This window comes from Hipposideros armiger, unplaced genomic scaffold (assembly GCF_001890085.2).
Source record: "Hipposideros armiger isolate ML-2016 unplaced genomic scaffold, ASM189008v1 scaffold_799, whole genome shotgun sequence".
Taxonomy (NCBI): domain Eukaryota; kingdom Metazoa; phylum Chordata; class Mammalia; order Chiroptera; family Hipposideridae; genus Hipposideros; species Hipposideros armiger.
This window is the reverse complement of record NW_017732149.1, coordinates 177,960-186,945: the sequence shown is the minus strand read 5'-3', so window position 1 is coordinate 186,945 and position 8,986 is coordinate 177,960. Positions and strand designations below refer to the sequence as shown.

The following is an 8,986-nucleotide window of genomic DNA, read 5'->3' as shown; positions in this document are numbered from 1 at the left end:
AGGGCCCTCTGGTGTCCCAAGCCAGCTCTTAACCTACGCCACTTGGCAGGCCCTGGGAAGAGAATTTTAGCCGGCAGTTCTGCTCACGTAATGGCAGTCAGTGATGGCTAAGGTTGGAACAATGGGAGACGAGGCAGCTGTGAGATAACCTAGCAGCTCTCTCTCTTCTCATAGTCTCAGGGGCCATGCAGGTGTATTCATGTAATCTCTACAGGGGCTAGTTTGGGCGTCCTCGCAGCGCGGCAGCCTCCTGGCTACAACAGGCAGCTTCCCAAATTGTCCTCAATGCGTTGCACCTCCTGGTATTCATGCCATTGCGTAACCTTTCCTCACACTAAAAAGAACTGACCTGATCCAAGAAGTGACAATGTGTGACTTTCCAGGCTAAACCATAAAGCTACTTGCGGCTTCCATCTTGCTTCCTATTAAATCACACATTCTCAAGGAAGCCAGCCATAGGTAACAGCTATAGTTATAACAGCTTAGAGAATAAAGCCCAGTGTTTCTTTCATTTATTTAAGCTCTGAGTATTTTGGAAGACGGCCGGTGGGGAGCATGTTCAACCTCCGCCGCCGGGAGGCAGCAACGTGTTGGGACAAAGCGCTTGGGGGCAGCGCTCCGGGTCCAACCGGGTGAGGCCATGCCCATACACCTCCCCCTCGGTGGCAGCCGCCGCTGCCGGTTCCCGCACCCGGGTGCCCGCCGTGGCCACGTGAGCGCCGACGTCTGGCACACTGCAAGCACTCGGAGTCCTTGCCTCTCTGCGCCTGCCGTCCTCCCGCCCGGAACACCCTTCCCTCTCCTTTCTCCCACGGGTTCAAGCCATACCTTACCTGCCTCCGGAGGGGAGTGGCCTCCTGGTCTCACTCCGGGATATTGCCAGAATGCTGGAAAAGAAAGGGTGGGAGTGGTGTGGGGATAGGGGGCCAAGCGGAAATCCAGAGACTCAGGGAACCCCTTTCTCATGGTCTCTGCAGCTCTTCCCCCAATTCCTCAGACAAGCCAGCCATGGTGAAGGGTCCACCTCTGCCGAAGGTTCAAGAGAGCCTTGGGGCTCCAAAGATGTCCCCTGCTTCACTTAGCCTTTTTTTTTAATTTAAATTTTTAAAAAATATGGGCCGGCCGAGTGGCGCGATGGTTAAGAACTCGCTTGGGATGCCAGAGGGCCCCGGTTCGGATCCCACATATGAGGGCCAGTGACACTGCCCTCTACAGCTAAGATGCTGAACAACAGCTCCACCTGGAGCTGGGCTGCCATGAGTCGCCGGCGACGGCGTGGGCTGCAGTCCCTGTGGCAGTGGATTGCCATGGGCTACCGTGTGTGGCCAGCAGCCAGCGTGAGCGGCCAGCAGCCGCAGTGAGCGGCCGTCCAGAAGCCGGCGACTGATCTGCCTCGCCAGAGAAGAGCGCAATGATGGTGCCAACTTGGGCCAGTGAAACATCCTCCACAACTAGACTGAAGAACAAAATGACAGCAACTTGTCTGTTCCCCTTTCCCCGATTCCCCAGCACTGTTCCCATCCCCCAATTCCCCAATAAAAAAAAATCTAAAAAATAAATAAATAAAAATAAAAAATCAAGATTTTAAAATATATATATATATATTTAGAGGGCCGGCTGAGTGGCGCGTTGGTTAAGAGCTGGCTTGGGACGCCAGAGGGCCCCGGTTCAGATCCCACATATGAGGGCCAGTGACACTGCCCTCCACAGCTAAGATGCTGAACAACAGCTCAACCTGGAGCTGGGCTGCTGTGAGTCGCCTGCGACGGCGTAGGCTGCAATCCCTGCTGCAGCGGGTTGCCATGGGCTACTGTGTGTAGCCAGCAGCCAGCGTGAGTGGCCAGCAGCTGCAGTGAGCGGCCGTCCAGAAGCCGGCGACTCATCTGCCTCGCCCGAGAAGAGCGCAATGATGGTGCCAACTTGGGCCAGTGAAGCAACATCCTCCACAACTAGACTGAAGAACAAAAAGGACAGCAACTTGTCTGTTCCCCTTCCCCCAATTCCCCAGTGCTGTTTCCATCCCCCAATTCCCCAATAAAAATCTTAAAAAAAAAAATTTAGAAAATACATAACCACAGTAAAGCAAAATGCAATCAGTACAAGTATACACACACAACTCTCCCATCATCTCCTGCTTAGAAAAAGAAAAAGTAATTGTCTTTTCAATGGTTTCTCTGCCTTTGATCTACCAATCCCCACCCTCCAAATCACTACAGCCAAAAGGTTCTAAGGAACAAACCTGACAAGTTAAAACTTTCCAGTGGCTTTTTACTGTTATACCTCAGGGCAAATGCAGACTCTTTTCTCTTCAGGATCTGGCTCTGGTCACCCCATTCAGCCCCTCTTCTTCCCAGTCTCCACATGGCTGCAACCATATCTTCAAATTATCCAGGCTGTTCTCTGTACTGCCATCATGCCTTTTCCACTCAGCTCTCGTGCCTGGCCACGTCCTACTTGCGCAGCACCTGTACCGATGTCCCAGTCCCTATCCAATGCTCCCACAGCCTCCTATGCAGCCCTCATCACAGCTGCTGACACTGAAACTGTCTTCAGGGCAGGGCAGGGTTTATTTATTTGATTCAACACCCAATCTCCTCTCCTGCATAGAGAAGTCTCCCAATCAGTGTTTGTTGCAGGCATGAATGGATGATTAACAACAACAACAATAATACCTAACACTTACATAGTGTTAATTCCACACCTGGCACCCGTTCTAGGCACTTTACGTATATAAAGTCATGTGACCACACAACTCCCCAAGGTTACTGCATTCTTATTTTATCAATACGGAAATTAAAGCATTGAGCTATTTAAAGTAACTTGCCTCCGATAGTTAAGTGTCTGAGCTGTGGTTTGAGCTAGGCAGTCCGGTTTCCGATAAATGAATTAAGAGCTGGAAGGAGAAGGCCAGGACCTCCGGGAAGCAATTCAGGTAAGATTTGGTCTGCGCGCTTTATGCTTTACGTCCAAGGGTCCTCTCCCATTTCACTCCCAGGAAGCCCATCTTATAGACTAGGAGACCAGGGAGCCCACAGATAACTCCAGGAGCCCTGTGGAGGAAGCCGTGGTATTTTATTTGTCAGGAGCGCGGGCATGGCCAGGATGGGCAGGCTCCCGGGTTGCGAGGCCTCTGTTCCGAACTACAACTCCCAGGAGGCACCGGGTGCCTACGGCCCACGCGACGTTACAGCGGCAGAGGGCGAGGTCAGCTCCGCTAGCCGTTAGTCGACTGTTGGGTCGTTACGCGCGGACCCCGGCCCTGGCTCTAGCCCCGCGGTAAGTGGAGCAACCCGCGCAGATCCTGCTCGCCGAGGCCTCGCAGCGCGCGCCCGCAGCCTCCGGCATTGTGCTGGACGCCGGGCTGGCATCTACCATATGGGGGGGATCCGGGCCAAACCAAGTGACCGGCGGAGGGGGGACCCAGACGGGGATTCCCGGGTCACAGCTTCGATGCCGCCGGCCCTTGGGCGCCCAGTGCTATGTGCTGCACGTCTGCCGGCCATGCTTGGGGGAGGGAGCCGGGTCTGAAGGCGCTGTCTAAGGGTCGCCCCGCCTCCGAACGACGGTGCCCAAGACCGGAGGGGGCGGGGGCGAGGTTTTTGGGGCTGGACGGGTCTGAGGATCCCCTCCGCTACAGATCACCACATAGAGCCTCAGATTGAAGAATAGGAGCTCTGGAAAATAAGGTTGTCCAGGTTCGGCTTGTGTGTGTTTGGGAAGGTGATTGAAAGGGTGGGCAGAGATTGCCCAGGTCTGAGGAGACCAGTGCCTACGTGGAGAGATGGTGCGGGTCGCCTGGATTCGATTCTTACAACTTCCTCTTCCCCCGCCCCGGTAGATGGGAGCTGCTCCCTGGGGGCTGAGCTTGTCAGCATCCTCCAACAGCCCTCGCTCCTGAAGTTAGAGAAGAGCCCCTGCCCACCTGCATCCCCCTTGTCCCGTTTTGTGGTCGCCTCCGTCGATCCGGTCCTTAGTCCTAGTGGCCAGCTAGTCCGACAAAGTAGCAGGACGATGATTCTGGCGTCGGTGCTGGGCAGTGTCCCCCGGAGCGGGCCTCCGCTCCGTCCCTTCCTGGGGCCCGCACTCTTGCTCCGGGCCTGCTCCACTTCAGCCACGGACACGCACCACGTGGAGATGGCGCGGGAGCGCTCCAAGACCGTCACCTCTTTTTACAACCAGTCGGCCATCGACGTGGCAGCGGAGAAGGTGCGCAGCTGGGGCAGCGAGGCCCGGGTCCCGAGCTGGAGTGGGTGTCCCGGGAAGGGGTGGAGCTAATGTGGTGGGGCGAGGTTGGAGATCGAGTGCTCAAGCCCCATCTGCCCCTCCAGCCCTCAGTCCGCCTCACTCCGACCATGATGCTCTATTCGGGCCGTTCTCAGGATGGCAGCCACCTTCTGGTAAGATCCCTGTCCCTTGTTTGTCGCTTGATGCCTGGAGCTCTTGCCTAGCCACTTAGGCCCCAGCCCTGCCTTCTCTACTTTTTTCTTTCTAGAAAAGTGCCCGGTATTTGCAGCAAGAGTTGCCAGTGAGGATTGCTCACCGCATCAAGGGCTTCCGCAGCCTTCCTTTCATAATTGGCTGTAACCCCACCATACTGCATGTGGTAAGGTAGCCTCGAGAGGGCCAGGGTTCCCTAGTAGAGGGGACCTTAGATCAGAGTACCCACCACCCAAGGGACAAAAGAGAGATGGGGCCAGAACGGCAGAGATTTGCCAGCCACAAGGTTTCAGGATCATAGAGGACTCAGACCCGGGCTGCTGAGGCCAGAGCTGCATATTCATGGCAGCTGGAAAGGCCACGATGGGGCTTAAACCTAGTGAACTGGAGTGACGGGCAGGCATGGCCAGTTGTCTACCCAGTGCCCACAGCATCCCTGTGATTCCAACACCTCTTCCTTGCAGCATGAGCTGTACATCCGTGCCTTCCAGAAGCTGACAGACTTCCCTCCGGTGAGGGCTGGGCCAGGGCAGGGTGAGGGTCTGAGAGGGGAGGGCTAGACCGTCCATGTTCATGACTCTATGGTCTGCAGATCAAGGACCAGGCGGATGAGGCCCGATACTGCCAGCTGGTACGTCAGCTGCTGGACGACCACAAGGACGTGGTGACCCTCTTAGCTGAGGGCCTGCGTGAGAGCCGGAAGCACATAGAGGTCAGGGGCAACACAGGGGTCTGGCGAGGGGCCTGGCGAGGGCACAGCGTTACTGAGGCCCCATTGTTCACAGGATGAGAAGCTCGTCCGCTACTTCTTGGACAAGACACTGACATCAAGGCTTGGGATCCGCATGTTGGCCACACATCATCTGGCACTGCATGAGGACAAGGTGAGTCACTGGAACCGGAGACCCACCTGGCAAGGTCAAGTGAGGCAGAGGGGACTGAGCCAGGGGCCCCCTTGGGCTAGGAACCTGGGCCAAGGACCTGGGGAGGGGCTTGGGGCCACTTCAACAGTCTGGAGGTTGCAATCATTTGGTAGCCGAGGTGTTGGTAGAGGTGCTACCTGGTCCTGACCACCATTCTCCTGCCAGCCTGACTTTGTCGGCATCATCTGTGCTCGTCTCTCGCCAAAGAAGATTATTGAAAAGTGGGTGGACTTTGCCAGGTGAGGCTGGAACAGCTAAGGGGGGCGGATGTCTTAGGGCAGGGGGCTCTGGGGTCTGAGCCCTTGCCAGAGGCATGGCCTAAGGCAGGGATTCTCAGCTGTGGCACTATGAACGTTTTGGGTAGATAATTCTGTTTTGTCGGAGGCTGTCCTGTGCTTGTTGGGATGTTTAGAAGTATCCCGGGCCTTTACTCACTTGATACCAGTAGTACTTGCCAGGTGTGACAAACAAAAATGTCTTTAGAAATTGCAAAATTTCCCGGAGATGGGGCGTGGGGACCGGCACCTCCAGCTGAGAACCTCTGGTCTAGGTATGAATCCTTGCTACTACCCACAGACGCCTGTGTGAGCACAAGTACGGCAATGCCCCCCGCGTCCGCATCAATGGACATGTGGCTGCCCGATTCCCCTTCATCCCTATGCCACTGGACTACATCCTGCCTGAGCTGCTAAAGAATGCCATGAGGTGAGCCAGCTGGGCATGTTGAAAGGGGCCAGACAGGAACTGGAGTGAGGCTAGAGTACCACCACCCACTGTTGGTCTTTCCCCCCTGCATAGAGCCACGATGGAGAGTCACCTAGACACCCCCTACAACGTCCCGGATGTGGTGATCACCATTGCTAACAACGATATAGATCTTGTCATCAGGTTTGCCAAGTGGGAATTGGGTTGGGGTGGACAGGGGTTCCAGGTCCTGGATTTGACTTGCTCTGTGACCTTGAGCCAGTACCAGCCCCATTCAGACAGGAGCCTGAGATTGCTGTGAGCTGGATAAGGATGGGTCTGGAGCCAGCTGCAGGCCCCAGGGCCCTGTCTTTGTCAGCAACTGAGGGGCTCAGAATAGGGAGAGTGAGGAGTAACCAGTCATAACCAAATGCTGAGAAGGCGTAAGCAGTCAGGAGCCCAGGCAGAGGTGAGGACAGAGAATTGCAGCTTACAAAAAACAAGGCCCGAGGCTCTGGGTAGACCACCTCTCATCTTTGGGTGGAAGGGACAGGATAGCACCGTCTGCTTGGGAGATAATGAGGCCCCCCCCACCAGAGCTGAGCCAAGCCCCTGTCATCGATCTCCTGCCAGGATTTCCGACCGGGGCGGGGGAATTGCCCACAAAAACCTGGAGCGGGTCATGGACTACCACTTCACTACAGCCGAGTCCAGCACCCAGGACCCCCGCATCAACCCACTCTTTGGCCACCTGGACATGCACAGTGGCGGCCAGTCAGGACCCATGCATGGGTGAGACCCCACCCAGCCGGGATGGAGGGGTGGGGGGGCTCCAGGGGACTCAGCCTCTGAAGCCCCTGTCCAATCCCCTGCTCCCCTCAGCTTTGGCTTCGGGCTGCCCACATCACGGGCCTACGCGGAGTACCTGGGTGGTTCTCTTGGGCTGCAGTCCTTGCAGGGCATTGGCACTGACGTCTACCTGCGGCTCCGTCACATCGATGGCCGGGAGGAAAGCTTCCGCATCTGACCTCACAGTCCCTGACTTGCTCACCTGCCAGGCCTGGGCCACACACCCTGCTAGGACCTGGGCCAGGCAGGGTGCCACCCTGCTCCACACGCTGCTGCATCTTGGGTCTTAGGACCACAAACAGATGGACTTCCATGGAGCCGGTGCCAGTTCATCAGGGATTACTGCTTCCCTGCCTCCAGGCCTCAGAGGGGAGGACGTGGGGACCCTGGAGGCCTCCAGCACCAGCTCCATCATTCTTGTTCCTGGGGAACCCCATTTTGACCTGCTGTTTGTTATTAAAGTTCACATTTTTGAATGCCCTCTTGGGCCCTGTATGTGGACAGAGCAGGTGAGCTTTTGTTTCTGACCCCATCAGGTTCCCTGGGCCCTTGGGTTCAGCTAGTTCACACCTAACCACTTAACTGTCCTGACAGCCTGGCAGACTGGGAGTAGAAGTGGCCCTGTGTCTCTCACACATCTGATTTGGTGGGAGTGGAGGTGACTCTGGCATTTTGTGCAGACCTTTCATTCATTTAAAAAAATGTTTCTGGTTCCCACACAGTATTGAAGGCCCACGTTGGCCCAGCTTCAAGGCCTCAGTTCTGACTCTTCCCTTCTTGGCAGTCACAGTTTCTGGAGGTGAAGGTCACCAGACTGGGCAGCCTCCTGAGCCACCTGATTCCTGAGCCCAAGGAAGGTTAAAAATACTGCCTGCCACCTGTGTCTGTGGCTGCCAAGGGAAGGCACACACAAGATTGTGCCCTGGCAGGCCCTGGAGGACAGTGGGGCCCTGGTAGGGAGGGTGAAAGGAAAGTGCTCCACAGGACAGGTGGGCGCCCCCTGCCCATTTTCCCAGAGAAGGAGAAGAACGGGCCTGAGAGCCTGCCTCTTGGAACTGCTGATGGAGGTGGGCGATTGAGGAGGGATAGGAAACCAGTGACTGGCCAGGCTGAAGATCCTGGTGGCTGCAGTGTAGGGGGAGAGGCTGGAGAGGTAGGTGGCAGTCAGAGTGCAGGACCTTGGATGTACAGCCCAGAAGCAGCGGCTTTATCCTGGAGGCAGCAGGGATCCACAGGTGGGTTCTAAGCTAGGAGGGGAGGCTTTGGGTTGGATTCCCTAGAAGTAGATCCTGAAAGGGAGATTTGTGTCCAAGACATTGGTCAAGAAAGTGCTCCTGGAAAGATGTACAGGGAGCAGGAGGCCAGGGAAGGATGTGATCTCAGGCAAAAGTCCAGAGCCAGTAAGTTCTGCCGTATAGTTGGAGGCAAGAGAGCTAAGCTCTGGTCATTGAACTCCACTCGACAATCATTGGTTTGGTTGATACCTGTGTTGGGAGGTGGGGGTGGGGAGGCACTTGAACTCCCCAGGTTGCAAACTGATCCTGGGTGGATAGAATAACAATTTTGAAGATAAGGGTAGAGAGCTGGAGAATGTATTAAATTTTTTCTTGTTTTTTTTTTTGTAGAGGGCAGTGTCACTGGCCCTCACATGTGGGATCCGAACCGGGGCCCTCTGGCATCCCAAGCTTCTTGTTTTTTTTATACTGCCAGACACCTGGCATTCACCACTCCTCTCCCCAAACTCCATTTCCCAAAAGCCAAGTTACCAGCACATCCCCCTGCCATTCCCCACGAATACCTAACTCAGTTCTTGATCTGTAAGCTCTGAGCCCCATTCTCAGGCCCTGAGCATTTCATCACTCCTAGAATTGTTTCTAAGTCCAATAACCAAATCATAAAACAAGGTTCAGAGAGTGGCCAAGGGGAATGTTTACTGAGTACCTACCCTGTCTGGCACTGCAGCACACTTGTATATATACCGGGGGGTGCCAACAAATGTATACGCATGACTTGTATTCACCTTTTGTTATCTATTACAATTTTTATTTTTATTTTTATTGGGGAATCGGGGGAAGAGGAACAGAAGTTGCTGT

General features: G+C 55.3%; 2 protein-coding genes across 3 annotated transcripts in view; one reads left to right on the top strand and one right to left on the bottom strand.

The window, feature by feature from the left end:
- VKORC1 (vitamin K epoxide reductase complex subunit 1) overlaps positions 1-2,572 on the bottom strand; it is a 6,971-nt gene extending 4,399 nt beyond the window's left edge. Inside the window, exons 1-2 of the mRNA XM_019628576.1 lie at positions 2,281-2,572; positions 834-887 (exon numbers count right to left, since the gene is read on the bottom strand). Coding sequence (XP_019484121.1) covers positions 834-887; positions 2,281-2,375 — 149 coding nt within the window. The 5' untranslated portion in view covers positions 2,376-2,572. The remainder of the gene's footprint in view (positions 1-833; positions 888-2,280) is intronic.
- A 256-nt stretch (positions 2,573-2,828) lies between these two features.
- BCKDK (branched chain keto acid dehydrogenase kinase) lies at positions 2,829-7,398 on the top strand. 2 transcript variants are annotated; one of them, XM_019628573.1, is made up of 12 exons: positions 2,829-3,276; positions 3,839-4,206; positions 4,329-4,397; positions 4,493-4,603; positions 4,902-4,949; positions 5,030-5,149; positions 5,223-5,321; positions 5,526-5,599; positions 5,937-6,065; positions 6,159-6,248; positions 6,678-6,836; positions 6,927-7,398. In XM_019628573.1, exons 2-12 carry the CDS (start codon positions 4,012-4,014, stop codon positions 7,069-7,071), a joined length of 1,239 nt encoding a protein of 412 aa, XP_019484118.1. In that variant the 5' UTR covers positions 2,829-3,276; positions 3,839-4,011; the 3' UTR covers positions 7,072-7,398. The 2 variants fall into 2 exon arrangements, with proteins under 2 accessions (XP_019484118.1, XP_019484119.1); XM_019628574.1 differs by lacking the exon at positions 2,829-3,276 and having other exon boundaries at positions 3,298-4,206; positions 6,927-7,396.
- Positions 7,399-8,986: the final 1,588 nt, after the last annotated feature.